The sequence below is a fragment of the Acipenser ruthenus genome, chromosome 1 (assembly GCF_902713425.1).
Source record: "Acipenser ruthenus chromosome 1, fAciRut3.2 maternal haplotype, whole genome shotgun sequence".
Classification (NCBI taxonomy): Eukaryota; Metazoa; Chordata; class Actinopteri; order Acipenseriformes; family Acipenseridae; genus Acipenser; species Acipenser ruthenus.
This window is the reverse complement of record NC_081189.1, coordinates 81,663,079-81,681,602: the sequence shown is the minus strand read 5'-3', so window position 1 is coordinate 81,681,602 and position 18,524 is coordinate 81,663,079. Positions and strand designations below refer to the sequence as shown.

Genomic DNA, 18,524 nt, shown 5'->3' with positions numbered 1-18,524 from the left:
CCATCAAGTCCAGATGCAATACGAAAACGCTCAATACGAAATACGAAAACGCTGTATCCACTTTGGCCATTCGCTTGCACTGCTGAAATCAAACCTCTCTGGAGAGAATAGTTTTCTACCTGCAGTCTTTTCAACGGTCCTGTCTGCAGCCACTTGAATTCCGCATATTCTGGCAACAGGCTTCTCGCTCACACTGTAGCACTGTTGCGGCCATCAGATTTTCTTTTCGGTTTCTCTGTAACTCACTGAGATTCGGATTAACTATACTGGAAGTTGGTCTTCTCCTTTTTACTTTCGCTGAAGTATTTTTTTCATTAACTTCTGACACCATGTTACTTCAAGGAATGCAATGAGACAGACAAGGCTGGTCTGAAACAGAATCATGTTTATTATAAACTCACTTAATAATCCTATTTCACAAGATGGCTGGCCTTCGCTTCCGGTTCCCCTGAGACATATGCTAAAGCCTGGAAATTAACCCTTTCCAGGACAGGTATCACAGGACCCTTGAGTACTGCGTTCAGTTCTGGTCACCACAGCACCAAAGAGACATTGTGGCCAAAAAAGCAACCAGATTAATCCTAAGGTTTAAAGGAATCAGCTGTGATGATAGGCTGAATTAACTGAATATATTTATCCTGGAACAAAGAATATTGAAGAATATGTCATGAGTGAAGTCTACAATCTTAAAAATAATTGACATAGTTAACCCTAACCAATGCTTTAGGCGCAGCACAAAAAACAGGATGCAGATGGAAATTAAGTGGAGATAGACAGGACAGAGGAAAGGAGACACTTCTTCTCACAGAGAGTGGATAACTAGTCACATTGTTGAGGCTGAATCCTGACCCAACTTGTGAGTTTTGTAGATCAATACTACTAGTAGGAACCGGATAAGCTTAGATGGGCCGAATTACCTCCTCTCTGTTACTTTATTTCATAACCAAATAGTAAAATAGTAGTAATATGACTAGTGCTTATACGGTAAGAGGTACTGCATGGACTAAAAACCTTGGTTAACCTTTAATACTCTAAAATACAAATTGCTAATATTTTATTCTAATACAGTAAAAAAAAAAAAAAAAAAAAAAAAACACTTAAAAATCACTAGTTAATAGAATCAACACATATTGTTATTAAAATGTGCATTCCCTTTGCAGTACAAATCAACCGTTTTATTTGATCAAAACGAGGGTATAGAAACAAGATCACATTGGAGGTTTTCACTGTAGCACCAATATGATGTATGAGTGCTGATTTTGAAGAGGGGTGTTTAATCACTTACAGTCTATTAAATATATAAATACTGTCCAACTGTTACGTCTAATGGAGAATGCGTGCTGTTTCCCCTAAGGTACCGGCATGTGTGAAATGTATCCTGGTTGTGGTTTGCCTGGTTTTCCTAGATCAGATCCCTTCTATTTACAAAGCTCCGTGTTTTCCTTTTCACCGCGTATGTTGAAGCTGTCACACTAGTACAGCTAGTGGTGCTGGAGCGACCTCGGGGCTGCACTGCAAGTAGACGATGTAGATTGGAGTTAACACACGTCTGGTTCTATCAGTCATTTCTATTATTAAAAAAAAGACAAACTCACAGGGGAAAAATATATATATATATCGGAAACTTACATTAAAAAAGACTTCAATAATTTCGTCTGCACCATGGACAGTTGTAACCCTTCAGAAAAAGAACGTATGGAGGCTTGGCTGGATGATCACTTGGACTTTGCTCATTCTTACTTTGTAAGGAAAGCTACAAGGTAAGGGGTTGTCAATACAAACTAACAATACAAACTCTCAAATTATTTTGTTTTTGTTTTTGTTACAGTTAACACACACTGGGCTGTTTTGTTTTTAAGTACGAGTGAGCCATAGAACAGTGAACAGGCAATACGTAGTCTACATTCTGCTACAGTAGGCTACTCGGCAGTTGAGAAAGATGGTATTATTGCATAAATACATTAATTGATTATATGATTACAGTGCAGTGTTTTATTTCGTAAAATATGTGCATTATGTGTGCAAGAAGATAGTTTTAATAACTGTTATTTATCAGTTTTCTAAACACAACATGACGTTTAAATAAAGTACAGTACCTATAAAGTTATATCATGTAGGCGTACTATATTTGCTTAGCATTTACTTTGTTGTAAATCATGGAATGCTGTCCAGTTACAAATATCACAGATCCATAACACAGAATTGGCCTAGTAATACTACATGGATATACATAATTCATTTACCTTGCAGTAACATATCAATAATCTGTCCAATAAAGTAAATGAAGAAAATAAATAAACAAACTGTTTCACAAAAATCCTAAAATCAGTATATTTGCATTTATACACATACTGTATACGTTGTAGGAATTTTTTTACGAATTCAAACCCGTTTGCATTTAATTCGAAGTTGAAATGTATTTCTGTATTTCATAATCGCAAACCTTTGAGTGTACGTACTTTTTTTTTTTTTAGTTAGCTTATAACAAAATATAAAAGCCAATATCCATATTTCTCTTCGATAGTTCTCATCGAGCAGTAATTTACTACTTACTAATAATGATGCTTATCACTGAATTAAGTACAGTAGAGGCTGCTACTTCAACATACTCAGTTCCTTATGTACTAATACAGGCTAAACTGAAAATGCAAGTGGTCGTAATGATTAAGATTACTGCCATGGCATCTCCCATTTTCTTTGAACTGAAATGTTTAAGGCGGCACATTAATATTAGATGAATGAAATGGGAACAATTACCAAACCCACCTGCATTAATTCTGATGATCGATTTATAGATATATATATATATATATATATATATATATATATATATATATATATATATATATATATTGTAACGGGCACGGCTGGACTGACTCGCCGTTGCCACCTGTCGGCGAATAAGACGCTGTGCCCGGAGCCAGTCCCCTACATTTGGTTAATGTGCAGCAGAGGATGCTGGGAGTACGAACTATGGTAGGGGAGAAACTGAATTATTGTTGTTGTGTTTAATTGTTGTCCCTGTAAAAGTTCCCGTATTATTTCATGCATTTTCCTGTAATCGTTATTACCCTTCCTGTGTTATGTGTTAAATATGTGAATGTCACCCTGAGAGGCAGAGTAGTGCTCTGGGGTGGGGAAGGGCTGTGTGTGTGTGTTCGAGGAGGGCGCTGACGTGCTGTTAGCTGCTTATTAAACTGCATTACCTAAAAGAGCTATTGTGTGCGTGTCTCTGTTAATCCCTGTGCTCGCTACATTGGTGTCAGAAGTGGGATGGATGACACGCACTTGATCTGCAGCTGGAAGATGGACGAAGAGATCCAGAGGATGGAGCAGCAGATTGCCCAGCTGACGGGACAGATGCAGAACACCCAGCGGCGAAGCGGAGAAGCAAGACTCGCGTTTCAGAAGACCCACGGCGGCGAACTCTTGCTGCAGCAAAAAGAAGCTGGCAGCCAAGACCGCCACCTCCGGAGAGACGCCGAAGACGGCAACCAGGCGGGATGCCTCGGGAGCAGCAGCCTAGACGGGGCTAGCCGAGCGGGCTACTCCAGGAGAGGCTACGAGCACGCCGGTGGCGGGAAAGAGGACGGCCGAGAACGGAACCAAAGTGGCGTGAACCCTTATCAGCCTGGGCGGCCCCAGCCCCCTGCCTCGGTGGAAACAGCGCAACCTGCCAACAAGAGTACTGTGAAGGCAGGCCGCTATGACGGGACTGCGCCCTGGGAAGCCTACCAAGCAAAGTTCCGCCTCGCAGCCTTGGCAAACAACTGGAGAATAGAAGAACAGGCGGGGCAGCTGGCGGCGGCACTGGAAGGGAAGGCGATGCAAGCATTGCTCGATTTAGACCCAGACGAGCCGTGTGACTTCCATACCCTATCCACGGCTCTCCAGCGCCGCTTTGGACAAGTGGAGTCAGCCGTCAGCCTGCGCGATCGCCTCGCCACGCGCAAGAGAGCCAGTGGCGAGAAACTCGGGATCCTGGCCGCGGACACTAAATACTTGGCACGGAGGGGGTATCCTGGTTTACCCCCGGCTGTACAAGAAGACCTGGCGACGGAGGCGTTCATCCGTGGCCTGAACCCCACCGCGCTCAGACAACAGGTTCGGCTCGTTGCCCCAACCTCCCTAGAGCAGGCTTTAACCCATGCCCTAAGGATTGAGGCCGTGCTCGAGGAGGGTGAGCGAGTCCGGATCCCCAAAGTCCGCGCGGTCAGAGAAAAGGAAGATAGCGATGGAGACGAGGATACCGCCACTGTCAGGCAGGCCACGCCTGTAAGACGCTGCTGGAACTGCGGAAGCCCGGGTCACCTGCATGCACAATGCCGCCGCCGCCGTAACCCAGTACCGGCTGAACAAGAGACGTCGTCGGCGGGAAACGAAAATGGAGCGGCGTAAACGGGGGCCCGCCGCTCCTTCACCTTCCTTCCCCCACCCATCGAGACAATGAGAACGACGCTGTGGCAATGGTGGGCCGTGTTGGCCAGGGCAACAGTCTGCATGCACCCTGACTCTTAAATGGGGTGCAGTGCAAGGCCTTGGTCGACACGGGCTCCACCATCTCCATCCTGCGGCCCGGGGTCCTCCCCAGAGAAGGTGACGGATGGCTGGGAGGCTGGACGCCCACCGAGATTTGCCTCCGCACTGTCACCGGCCAGGTCGCGTCCATGCTGGGACGACGGCGTCTGGAGATCCAGCTCGGAGACTGCACGATCCAACACGAGTTCTGGCTGGCGGAGATACAGGATCGCTGCATTCTGGGTTTGGACCTCCTGAACAAAGTAGGAGCCACCATCGACTTGGCTGAGGGAACCCTGTGCCTTGGCCGGAGCCAACTGCGCCTGATTCCGGGTCGGGAGAAGGAAGGGGAGCAACGCCGCACCAGATCCACCGTACGGCATATTCCGACCAAGGAGTTTCGTCGGACGCGGAGGGGCAGGACCCGGCCTCTCCCAGAAGCAGAGTTTGCAAGGGTTTCAACTGTCTCCGCCCCCTCCCCTGCAGAACGTTCATCGCCCCCCGCAACCACAACTGGTGGAACTCAGGACTGCAGGATAACTGATGCGGTGAAAGCGCTGTGGCAGAGGAGTAAGGAGGGTCTATCTCAGGGCCAGCAGGACCAGTTATGGGAACTATTAAGGGGGTACTTGGACATTTTTGCTGCAAACATAGAGGACTGTGGGCGGACTGGATTAGTTCAGCACAGCATTAACACGGGAGACGCTGCTCCGATCCGGGAGCGACCACGGCGGCTACCCTTGGCAAAGCGGGAGGCGGCCGAGGGCATGATTCTGGAAATGGCCGCTGCCGGGGTAATTAGCCCCTGGGCCGCGCCAGCCCTACTAGTAAAAAAAAAGACGGGTCACTGCGGTTCTGTGTGGATTATCGCAAACTGAATGCAGTGACCCACAAGGACTCGTACCCCCTTCCCAGAATCGATGAAGCTCTGGACTACATCGCAGGCTCCCGCTGGTTCAGCTCCCTCGACCTGCGCAGCGGATACTGGCAGGTCGAGCTGGCCCCTGAGGCACGACAGAAAACTGCATTCTCCATTGGCCAGGGTCTGTGGCAGTTTTCAGTGATGCCCTTTGGACTGTGCAATGCCCCAGCAACGTTCGAGCGCCTGATGGAGCGGGTGCTCACCGGAGTTCCACGGACCCATTGTGTTGTATACCTGGATGACTTACTGGTGCACGCCGCCACCTTTTCGGCGGCACTGCAGAACTTGCAGACTGTGTTCGAGCGCATCCGTGGAGCTGGCTTGAAACTTCACCCTGGGAAGTGCAACCTGCTGAGAAGAGAAACACACTTCCTCGAACATGTTGTCGGGGCAGACGGCATTGCCACAGACCCTGCTAAAGTGACTGCTGTAAAGGACTGGCCGGTCCCCAGGACTGTGACGGAGGCGCGTAGCTTTCTGGGAGACTTTGCTCAGATCGCCAGGCCCCTGCACCGCCTGACCGAGAAGGGGGGCCGGTTCAGCTGGGACGCTGACTGCGCAGCTGCCTTTGGGGAATTGCGAGAGGCTCTTGTGAAGGCCCCAGTCTTGGTGTTCCCTGACCCCCAAAAACCGTTCATCCTGGACACGGACGCGAGCGATGTAGGGATTGGAGCAGTACTAGCCCAGGAAGGCCCGGACGGGGAACAAGTGGTCGCGTACTACAGCCAGGCTCTTAGTAAAACAGAGCGGAACTATTGTGTGACTCGCCGGGAACTGTTGGCTGTAGTACGGGCCGTGCACCACTTTCGTCCCTATCTCTACGGGCGAAGATTCAAGCTGCGCACGGATCATGCCTCCCTGCGGTGGCTGCTCAACTTCCGCGAGCCCGAAGGACAGGTGGCTCGCTGGATAGAGACACTGCAAGGGTATGACTACTCCGTCCAGCACCGGGCTGGCCGCCTACACAATAATGCAGATGCCCTGTCCCGTCGCCTCTGCTTCTCTGAGGACTGTAAGCACTGCCATCGGATGGAGGAGCGAGAGGCGCAGCGATACGTGGAGGAGCGAGTAAGTGCTGCCACTGTAGCTGTGGAGACCCCCCTCGAGTTGCCAGCGGGGGAGATCCAGCGTCAGCAGGGTCTGGACGCTGAGCTGGCACCGCTGATCCGCGGGTCAGCGCCCAGCCAGACGTGCGGTGTCAGCCCTCTCCCCGGAGGTAAAAGCGCTGTTGGCGCAATGGGAATGTTTGAGCCTCCGGGAAAGTGTGCTGTACCGTGCCTGGACAGACCCTGCGACAGGGCGCAAGCAGCTACAAGTGGTGGTTCCTCAAGCTCTCCGAGAGACCGTCCTGCGAGCCGTGCATGGCGGACCAGCCACTGGACACTTCGGCGTTGCCAAGACCCTGGGTCGGCTCCGGGAGCGGTTCTACTGGGGGCGGTGCCGACGTGATGTGGAGACTTATGTGCGACGCTGTGACCAGTGCACCGCCCGGAAGGGCCCCTTGGGCCGCTCTCATGCCCCGCTCCAGCAGTACCAGGTGGGGGCACCATTAGAGCGCGTCGGTGTGGACATCTTAGGGCCGTTCCCACGGACGGAGGGGGCAACCGGTACGTCCTGGTGGCCATGGATTACTTTACTAAATGGCCCGAGGCGTACGCAGTCCCCGATCAGAGCGCAACTACCTGCGCGGAGGCACTGCTGGAAGGCATGTTCTGTCGGTTTGGGGTTCCCGAGGAGCTACACAGTGACCAGGGGCGTAACTTTGAAGCGCAGGTGTTCGGGGAGGTGTGCAGGCGGCTGGGTATTAAGAAAACCAGGACGACCCCACTCCACCCGCAGAGCGATGGATTGGTGGAGCGGTTCAACCGCACCCTTGCCACCCAGCTGACCATGTGGACCTCCCAGCACCAGCGTGACTGGGATCAATGCTTGCCCTTGGTCCTAATGGACTACCGGACTGCAGTGCAGGAATCTACCGGGTGCACGCCAGCGGCTCTTATGTTTGGGAGAGAGCTCCGCACCCCAGTGGACCTTGTGTTTGGCCGGCCACCTCAGCTCCACACTCCGGAACCTGCCGGCCCGGAATACCTCCAGCAGCTACAGAACCGATTGGACACTGCCCATGCTTATGCTCGGAAGCACCTCACCTCGGCTGGCCAGCGTCAGAAACGGGCATACGATACTCACTGCAAGGGCAGGGGATTTCAAGCTGGGGAGCAGGTCTGGGTTCATTGCCCCCGGCGAAGAAAGGGACTCTGCCCCAAGCTGGCCAGTCACTGGGAGGGCCCCTGTGTTGTTCTGGAGAGGCTCTCTGAGGTGACTTATCGAGTGCGGCTGCGGACCCGTAGCCGGGCGGTTGTGCTCCACCAAGACCGCTTGGCCCCCTACCGCCCTGGAACAAACTCGGTTGTCCCTGCGGCCAGCCCGGAGGCCAGCTCCCAGGACAGGGAAAGCGCTTTCCCCTTGCAGCAGTCGAATAGTTCACCAGCTGGTGGCCCACGAAGGGGCATTCCGGCTCCAGCTGACTCCCAGCCCGCTGCACCTGTGCTCCAGCGCGGCCAGCGTATCCGTCGACCACCCCCGGGACTCTCGGACTTTGTGAGACATTAAGTGTTGGGCCGACGGGACGTTCGGCCCTAAGAAGGGGGCTGTGTAACGGGCACGGCTGGACTGACTCGCCGTTGCCGCCTGTCGGCGAATAAGGCGCTGTGCCCGGAGCCAGTCCCCTACATTTGGTTAATGTGCAGCAGAGGATGCTGGGAGTACGAACTATGGTAGGGGAGAAACTGAATTATTGTTGTTGTGTTTAATTGTTGTCCCTGTAAAAGTTCCCGTATTATTTCATGCATTTTCCTGTAATCGTTATTACCCTTTCTGTGTTATGTGTTAAATATGTGAATGTCACCCTGAGAGGCAGAGTAGTGCTCTGGGGTGGGGAAGGGCTGTGTGTGTGTGTTCGAGGAGGGCGCTGACGTGCTGTTAGCTGCTTATTAAACTGCATTACCTAAAAGAGCTATTGTGTGCGTGTCTCTGTTAATCCCTGTGCTCGCTACAATATATATATATATATATATATATATATATATATATATATATATAAACACTAAAAGTATGTGTTAAATTGCTTGCATTTTACACATGCCTTTTATCTTTTTTTAAATATTGCATTGTATAGTTTCTAGTTTGATCACTTTATACTGTTTATCCACTATTATATAATTTATGTAGACCTTATTATTATTATTAATTATTTCCTAGCAGACGCCCTTATCCAGGGTGACTTACAATTGTTACAAGATATCACATTATTTTTTACATACAATTACCCATTTATACAGTTGGGTTTTTACTGGAGCAGTCTAGGTAAAGTACCTTGCTCAAAGGTACAGCAGGAGTGTCCCCCACCTGGGATTGAATACACGACCCTCCGGTTTAGAGCCCTAACCACTACTCCACACTGCTGCCCTACTACTCCACACTGCTGCTAAATTAACCCCTTTCGACTCGTTGCATTTTAAAAAGCAATTGAACAGTGAGCATTATAAAAATGATTAACTTACTACTGTATTTTAAAAACAAAATATGAAAAAAGTTTTATAAAGACAAAATGTAGTTGGATACCCTTGTCTTCAAAATGCCAGATGTTTCAGAGAAATTTGTTTTTTAAGGTCCAGTATCTCACACTCCTACAATTCCACACTAAAGGGGACTGAGGGGCCTGGGCACCCCTAATTCTTTTAAGCCCCCCATCACGTCTGTCTTAATCAATGTCTCAGAGGGGGATTTGATCACCTTACTTTTCCCCAGGGATGCTGGAAATCTGTTTGTTTTGTGTATCATGTTTTTAAATGGTGAAAGCTGGGCTCCCAAGTGGCGCATCCAGTAAAGGCGCTCCGCAGCGTTGCAGCGGTGACCGGGATTAATAATAACAATTGGCAATTCTAAATTGGGAAGAAAAATTGGGTAAAAATCATTGGCAATGACTTTTTTGCGTTTAACATGTTTTGGTCAGATGAGAAAAAAATGATTTGTTAGTACACCCAGTGTTTAATGTTACAAAAAAAGTAATATACAAGAGAGGCATTCTTAAATCATTTTAATAAATAAAGTACAAGTCCAGTAGTTTCCAAGTAAAGCTTCCGTTGTTGAAGTTATACACTATTACTCAGAAAAAAAATAACCACAAATACTAATTTGAGATAAAAGTTTAGCTGAATTTACGAGTGAAAATAATAGTGTTCCTCCAACTGTTACCTTTCTAATATTAAATACCAGTTTGTCTCAGCAATATTAATTTGCTTGAAATTGTGTGACTTAAGGATCTCCAAGCTCAACAGGATATTGATCAAAACAAAGCTCAGTAATACAAGCAAGACAAGTCATATATTAAATTAAGTCAATGGTAATTAATAATAAAATATTTACTGTAAGAATATAAGTCTATTATTGTTCATTTGTTATGAAAGGTAAGTTTAAAGTACACATAATGCATCCAAAATACAAGAATCATAATATTCAAACCAGCCTTCTAAACAACGTTATTATACTTTCAATCTTCAATCGCAGTTGTTTCTCTTTTTGACACTTGCGCGTCATTGATTATTTGTGTTTGCACTATGAGTGTGGCTGATTTTTATTCATGCATTTTTATCAGTTTGTTGCAATGTTTTACATGCCATATAATGACAGTTTTTCTGCAATTTAATACATCTAAATATTTTCAGTTTCCTATGTATTGACTCTCTTTATTTCCTTGAATATATATACGTAAATAATACAAACATGACAAATATGTAGATTTTCTATTAATAGCCTTCTTTGTGTCCAGGAATATTGTGATTTACATTGTGAACATGCTTGTGAAGTCTGAGTGGAAAACATTGATTGGCTGTTCTAACAGTCACTTAGCACTCACATTTTAGGGCCCCTCTACTTTTTGTCCTATAATTCGAGCACTGAAAAACATGCAGTTATACAGTGGGGGAGGTAGTCAGCAAGACTTATATTTCTTTGATTCCCCAGGATGCAAAACAAACACTGGACTTTTAGAGTAGTTTTGTTTAAATCAGTTACTAGAGGAAATTACATTTTAGACATTTTAAATAGTTCTTGTGGTTATCAAAGTGGTAAAAAAAGGGGTTATGAAGGCAAAACATATGTCTTTGAAGTCACAAAGCTTGTTTTCCCCATTAGCAATAAAGGTAGCAGTGTTCTCTAACGCAAGCTCCGATAAAAATAAATGGAGTAGCAATTGTGAGAAAACCAAAAAAAATCCAGAACCGATTGGCAATAAAGAAACGTTTAAAAAGTTGCTTTTAAAGGAATGTGAATGAAACATATGATGCATTGCTGTGGGGAGTGCCTGTGTAACTAGTCGTTTGCCTCTGCTTCACGCTGTGCAGCACCAGAAACAGGTATCTCATTTTGGCAGCTAGGTGATCATCGTATCCTGGTGCTTTTGCACTGGAAAGTGTTCAGAGCCAAGTACAGTAAGAATGTTGATATATAGAAGGGTGGTCTTGAAAGACGGAATAAAATGTAGCTTTGTATATGATTTTTAACAAGTAAAAAACAAAAGTCTTATTAAAAGCATTTTTATTGAGTTGGATCTTTCAGGAAGCCCATGTAATATATATGTAGTATTTTGTAGTTAATCATATCCTGATGTAACTATGACTGTCACTGTTATCTGCTGTATTATTGAATTGTATTTTGTCACACTTGTACTTGCTTGAACAAAAGTCATTGTATTTATCTTGCTCTTATTGTATTATTACTTGTACTGTAACACTTGAAATGTATTTGCTTACGATTGCAAGTCGCCCTGGATAAGGGCGTCTGCTAAGAAATATATATATATATATATATATATATATATATATATATATATATATATATATATTTGGATCTTTCAGGAAGCAGTATTAACATACGTAATTTCTCATGGTTTTTTCTTTGTTGGGCTCAAAAAATGCTTAGCATACAGCAATTTATTTTCTTATTCATATTATCTTTGCATTTATAAGTAGTAGTCCGTCACATATCCAACTGCGGTGGGATAAAAAAAAAAAAAAAAAGTACTACAAAAACATAAATAGTGCAGCTGGGCTGTCCCTCCTTCCTGACTTGTATCTATCATTGATTCTGTTCTGAATACTTTAAACCCGCCCCAACTACTGAGTGGCAGCACATTCCTACATTTCTATTGGACTCCGCTTGTGAGATTTAAAACAAGATTACAATTACGAATGGGGGCTTGTTCACAGGATTTAAATCTTACAGTTAAGATATGGAGGATTTAAAGTGTGCAAGTGCTGTCGAGTTACTATACATATTTTGACAAAAAAAACTATTTACATAAAACTCGAAAATAGCTTCAAATAAACCGAAAAAATGAAATGAATAAAAACTGAAAAACATAAGCCCTATCTATAATGTGCTGTACAGTATAACTAATCGTTTGTATTACTAAAATAAAAATTATACATTTCATTTAACTAATTTAACTGTCTCTGTGTTACACTCCACATGGTCAACCTGATAAATGCATTGATTTTGGACTATAAACTTTCTCTTAATGTGCTCTTTCTTGCAGGATTATGAGGAGCCTCTATATGTGCCTACACTGATATAAATATAATTTTCAGGACTTGACTGGCTGTTTCTGGAACAACATGAGAATGCCTTAGCAACCAGAAATTTGTTTTCTAGTCAAGCAGAGGTTTCTGTATTTGTTCCACACTTTGAAAATGAAATTGCTCCTTGATTGAAGTCCTGTGGCTTGCAGCCTTGGTTACTCAGGGGGTTAGCTTTCTTTGAAATCAGTGCTGGTTAACTGGCTCTCATATGATCTCTGACAATGATTGCCTCCGCATGAAAGAGTGACTTGTTGATTTGATTTAATTCACATCTGTACCTTGTAGTATACAATGCAGGTGCTGAATAGCTTTGTTTGTTCAGTTCCCAATTCAATTATAGGCACATTTACCATAGATAAACTTTACTCACAAATAGGTTATGTGTTTAAAATGTTCTGATCAGTGTAGTTTGTATCATTTCGGTTCTGTAATCAATATACAGTGCTCACCCAACGTTGTAATGGGGAGCCATAGTTACAAGACCGTGCTATTTGTGTTCCGCCTTATAACGAGTCTAAAAGTGCTACTGTAATGGCATTGTGGAGCAAATGGGAGCCACGACACTACCGTGTTATAACCGATTCCACACTATAATGAGGCGCGTTATAATGGGTGAGCACTGTGTATAGTTAGTAGATCAGACAAATAAGAGTATTATAGGCCTCAAATAAACAACATAGAACAGCAGTATAGGGATCCCCGAGTGACTCACCTGGTACGACCCTGTGATGTTTAGGGTGAGTCATACAAGCAGGGGAGAGACGGTTGCGTCCCAGATGTGCTAAGTTGTTGATCTTGGCTGGTGAGCATCGCGTTGGCCCAGGTACAAACACTGTTAGGTAAAATCTCTAGAGGCTGCTTCACCTCACTACACTGTGCTGATCTCTAGGGGACACCTGCATGCTTGTCTTGGCTTTTAATACTTTTAAAAGCAATAATCAGTGTACTGTATTAAAATTAGAAATAGGGGTATATACATTTTTCTTTTAGTTTATGATTTCTAAGTCATCAGCCCGAAGTGAAGTTATGATTTGTCATGACTGCGTTTGACCGGGCCAGCAGAATTAATACAATTGTTCACCAAAATTAAATTAATGAATTTGAACAGATGCAAGAGCACACAAATTATTGTACTATCAGCTACTGTATAATAAAGACACTTTGTATACAAGCCGAATTTTATTTAAATAATGCAGAGCTTTCAATGAAAGTTATTGGCTTGTGGATAGGTCACTTCTCCCACTATAACATTCCTGTGCTGCAGTACAGAAAATATTTGTAGAGAAAATGTCACTTTATGATACTTTGTAGGCTTGGAATTTTATGCATTTTGTCATTTTAAATAATATGCAGATGCACGATACCATGCACAGTATCATGATACTCGATACTATCGCGATACTTTGGATCTTATGTCCATTACATGTTAAATGGCTGCCAAATTCCTTTTTTTGCACGTGCAAAGTGCAGAAGAGGCTAATACACAGTTAATCATGCTACATCATGGTGGAATGCTTGCTGTTTACATTATATATATATATATATATATATATATATATATATATATATATATATATATATATATATTGTGGCGTGTCTCACAGTACCGCCAAGTGGGACTTTTTGTGTACTGCACTGAACTTGCGGGGGGACCGGGACTATTACTTGTCATGCAAATAGTGTATTTCTGTGTATTGCTGTCCAGTGTGAGTGTGTGTGGTCCTGTCTTCCCCGCTATTTGTGTGTGTCACCCTGCGTGAGTCTGTGAGTGGAAGCATAGGGTGTCACGTGCACAGTGCAGCTGTATGAGAGAGGGGTCTGTGTTGGCTACACTGTGATTTGTGTTAATTTCCGCCAGTCAGGTGTTTGTGCGGGACCGAGGGTCTGAGCGATTGGTCTGTGTGTATGTAAATGTGCCCCTTGTGTGTGTGAGCCAATAGGACTCGGGGGAGGGGGGGTGGGGGGGGGATCTCTATATAGGAGCTGTATGCGAGCAGCTCGGGTTGTGTTGTTGGTGTTGCCTAACTGAACTTCATCCTTCTTCCTGCTGTTCCAGTTCAATAAAAATTGTGTTTTTTAACCGCTTTAAACTGTTACCTTTGCGGTCTTCATTTATTACGTTGCGGACCAGATACGCCTTCGCTACAGTATATATACAGGCTAACTTCACTATAACGAACCCCCGGGACCTGGAGAAATGTTCGTTATATCTGGGTGTTCACTATAATAGAGTTTGGCATTTTTCTGTATCAGAATAATGACAAAACGGCAAATTTGAATTGAACATCAATATATAGTACTTTTATGAAGATTCCTTCACATTGATCAACATTTAAACGGTATTGTGACAAGGTACTCATGTCTCATGTGTGGGTAACCACATTGCAAGACAGAGGAGTTGGAGTTGAAACACCGGCACAGAAAGTAAAACAAAAAGTAAACAAACGGGTCATGTGACGTTACCAACGATGGTAATGCACAGAGGACACAATACAGAAGACAGACAGGCAGCAAGTCTCAATCGAGTGCCCGTCTGTAAACAATCATTTGATCAAATATAACAACTCCAAAAAGCACACAAAACAAACCTGTTTCCACATATAAATTACACCAACACTAATTCCCCCCTGTGGTATGTTTAGAAGAAAACAGTAAGGAAATGAAAAAGGAAAGAATATACACTTGCATGCTGAATACAGTAAAAAGGGTTAAATAAGAACAAAAGACTTTACTTGCGAGAGGAGACCATTCGGCTCATCATGCTCGTTTGTTTGTTAAAAATCTTGCACAGAAAGTAAATTAGACAAAAGACAACCACTCTGGCTACTATAATAAACTGTAAGTATTTTTTGTTGCTTTCATGCTGAACCTGTAGCCGTCTGCATTGGCAGACTTTTGCAGTGTGACTCAGAAGCTTTAAAGGTCCCTTGCTTTCCTCTGCAGGTGAAGCGTTACATTGATCCTGTTAGGGAAACATGCTGGCAGTGAAGTCTGTATTCATCCTGGTCTTTCCACCGCTCATGCATGCACCGCTATCACATTACACGCACATAAAATACTGATTACCACAAAATCCAAAGAATATAAACATCACTACCATTTTTGACATGTAGAGTTTTAATGACACATGTTGGCAAATTATATTTTTGCAGCTTCTAGCAAATGCACTGTAATAACAAAATAAACAAGCATCAATTAACTCTCTTTTGATCAGCTTCTAGCACATTCCTGTTTAATATGTTCTATCATTGCTGTGACTTTTTTTATAAGTAATATGCACTGAGATTGACTTACTTAAACTAAAAGAACGGAAGAAACCACAGTAAAAGTAAACATCGGCCAGGAGATCAGGGTGGCGATCTGAAAGATGTTTCAATAAATTGGTGGCATTTCCTCCTTTGTTTTTCACTTCTTTAGAACACTCAATATTTTGATTGTCCGTCTTCAATCAGATTGCTGTTGTCAGCTGGCTGAAATCCAAAATAGTTCAAGCTTCTCTCCGGCATTCGCCATGACTGGGCAGTAACTGAATTTTCCCAGAACGCACAAGTGGAAATGAGTAAGCTTAGTTGATATTGTTTTTAAAGCACACAATTACAGTGTTTTGTTTTAAAAGCTAAAAAATGGTATAAAAAAACTGCGATACTTTGATATTTTTATTTTACCCCGATATTAGTTATCATAGGATTTTGGTATCTTGATATACAGCAGAACACTAACGTGAACTACTGTAGATGACAGGGCTCTGGTCTAGGACTCTCAACTAGAAAAACTGACGGTCCCAGTGGAAAGGTTGGGGGTCCCAATAAAGTACTAAGTATTAATGTTAAGGTACTCAAATCTTTTTTTTTTCATTTATACAGTTTTTTGTCTAAAAGATCAAAGAACAAAAAGGCATAGCAATAGAGAAGGCCAAATGCTCCAGAACCTCTCAGGTTTTTAAATTCATAAATCATAAGAGTAAGAACATTTCAAAGCTAGTCATTGTCAGTAGTGATGGTCATTTGGTTGAAGCGTGAGCACAAGATTTTGAAAGGAACAAAACTGGACCCGCTACTTGTACCAACTGGTTGTAAAAAAAGGTACCTATGATATTAAACAAATAAGTTATAGATATTTTTATTAATGCATTTCCTTATTTGATTTGCCTGTGTTGTGAGGTAAGCTATTCCATGGTGCTGTATTTACATCTTAACAGGTTAACTGAGATGAAGAATTTCATGATAAAATACAGGCCGCAAGTAACAAAATTATTTGCAGAGTCTGTCTCACTGTCTGTGTGTTGCATACAGTGAAATAAGCTATGGTAACTCTTGAATATCTCTTGAATCTCATTTATTGGCAATGAATATATAATACGGTTGGGGGGCGGTATGGGCAGGCAGAGGAGTCTGCAGATCCTGGTCAGGCTGCTGGATGTCTCTGCACATAAATGCGCTAGAGCTGAGAGCAGTCCACCTCGCTCTGCAACATTTCTTCCTTGTGCTCCGCAACAAACAGTGGTGAACTGGGCGGCGGACCTCCTCTCCCGTCAGAATGGCGACTGCACCCTCAGGTGGTACAGAGCATTTGGGAACGCTTCGAGGAAGCACAGGTCTACCTCTTTTCTATGGCAGAGACAACCCATTGTCCCCTGTAGTTCTCCCTCTGCAGCTGCGGAGATCCACAAGGCTTCGACACCTTAGCGCACGAATGGCCCAAAGTGCCTTTGTACGCTTTCCCGCCTATACCGCTACTCCCTGCCTTCCGGTCAGGAGAGAGGAAGCGACAGTTCAGAATAGAATGAGAGCGCTGCGTCAGTCTGATCAGCTCTTCGTTTGTCATGGCGAATGGACCCGAGGTCAAGCCCTCTCTAAGCAGCAACTGTCCCATTGGATTGTGGACACGGTTTCGGCTGCGTATACTAATACTGGCCTACCCCCACCTGAGAGGGTGGCCGCGCACTCTACCAGAGGTGTGCCTATGTCATGGGCCCTCTTCAGAGGTGCCTCATTGACTGATATATGTACTGCAGCTAGCGGGACTACCCTGCATACGTTTGCCAGGTTCTACTGACTTAATGCCATAGATCCCTCTGTGCCTTTAATAGGCACCAGGGTCCTTGAGGTTGCACGCTCACACCACCAAGATGTCCTTCATATGCTGTCCGTTCATTCTCCCTCACGACGACTCTGGTATACTTTCCCGAAAGTATAATTGGTGTCCATCTTCGAATTGAAAGGGAATGATAGGTTACTGATGTAACCTCGGTTCCCTGAAAGAGAAAATGACAGCCAACCTTGTGAGGTCGCATCACTTGCACTCGCGGGTTCAATGCAAAAGAGACTGAAGTCTCCGCACAGTGACTATTTATTACCTCGGTGAGGCGGGACCGAGGACATTACTCTGCAGAGGGGCCTATCGGCAGCTTTGATATAAAATACTAAACGATTACCTGACAAGCAGGCATATCCCAGAAGTATCATTGGCGGTCATCTTCTCTTTCATGGAACCGGGGTTACATCCGAAACCTATCAATTTAGATTATGATTATCTGCAGTTTCATGGCACGTAGTTATAATTTTGTATTAACAGCTTTACAGGGTGGGTGTGTGTGTTACTGACAGACTTGTTCTTTATTTTGCAGGGATATGGTAAATGCGTGGTTTGCTGAGAGAGTTCATTCCATCCCAGCCCCCAAAGAAGGAACCAAACTGCTGACAGAACCCAGCCCCATCCACCAAACAGCTCGGCCAGAGAATACCACACCAGGGACCCCTATCAGGAAAATCTCAGCTTCAGAGTTTGACAGGCCCCTGAGGCCCATTGTTGTCAAGGACTCTGAGGGTGCCTTGACTTTCGTCTATGATTCAGAAAAGGTACAGAAGCCTTTGAAACCACAGAGACTTGGGGCAGGAGATGGACAGGTGAGCAATCAGTGCACCAGACTCCTGGAACTGGTGAAGGACATCTCCACCCACTTGGATGTCACAGCACTCTGCCACAAAATCTTCCTGCACATAAACGAACTCATAGATGCTGACCGCTACTCGCTCTTCTTGGTCTGTGAAGACAGCTCCAATGAGAAATTCCTCATCAGCAGGCTGTTTGATGTGGCAGAGGGCTCCACGCTAGAGGAAGCTTCAAACAACTGCATACGGCTGGAGTGGAACAAGGGCATTGTGGGCCATGTGGCAGCTACTGGACGGCCATTAAATATAAGAAGCGCCTATGAGGTACACCCGACACTATTTTAACTGGTTGGTAATAAAGAAGGACACTTTGTAATTATACTGTGAACAAAAAAAAAATCACTGTAGAACAATAAAACTAACCCGGTAGCTCAAGCATTTCTTTTTTTCTAGCATAAACAATAGACGAAAGGATGATAGATGGCATCCAACAAATTGATTAGGTTTTCTTCCACACACAGCATCAGTGGTCCTCAGTAACATAATGTTTGTTCA

General features: G+C 44.4%; 1 protein-coding gene across 2 annotated transcripts in view; it reads left to right on the top strand.

Moving 5' to 3' along the window:
- The first annotated feature begins 1,451 nt into the window (after positions 1–1,451).
- Positions 1,452–18,524, top strand: part of LOC117421450 (cGMP-specific 3',5'-cyclic phosphodiesterase-like) — a 66,510-nt gene continuing 49,437 nt past the window's right edge. For both annotated transcript variants that reach the window (XM_034035910.3, XM_034035909.3), the window contains exons 1-2: positions 1,452–1,760; positions 17,705–18,293. In XM_034035910.3, coding sequence (XP_033891801.3) covers positions 1,663–1,760; positions 17,705–18,293 — 687 coding nt within the window. In that variant the 5' untranslated portion in view covers positions 1,452–1,662. The remainder of the gene's footprint in view (positions 1,761–17,704; positions 18,294–18,524) is intronic.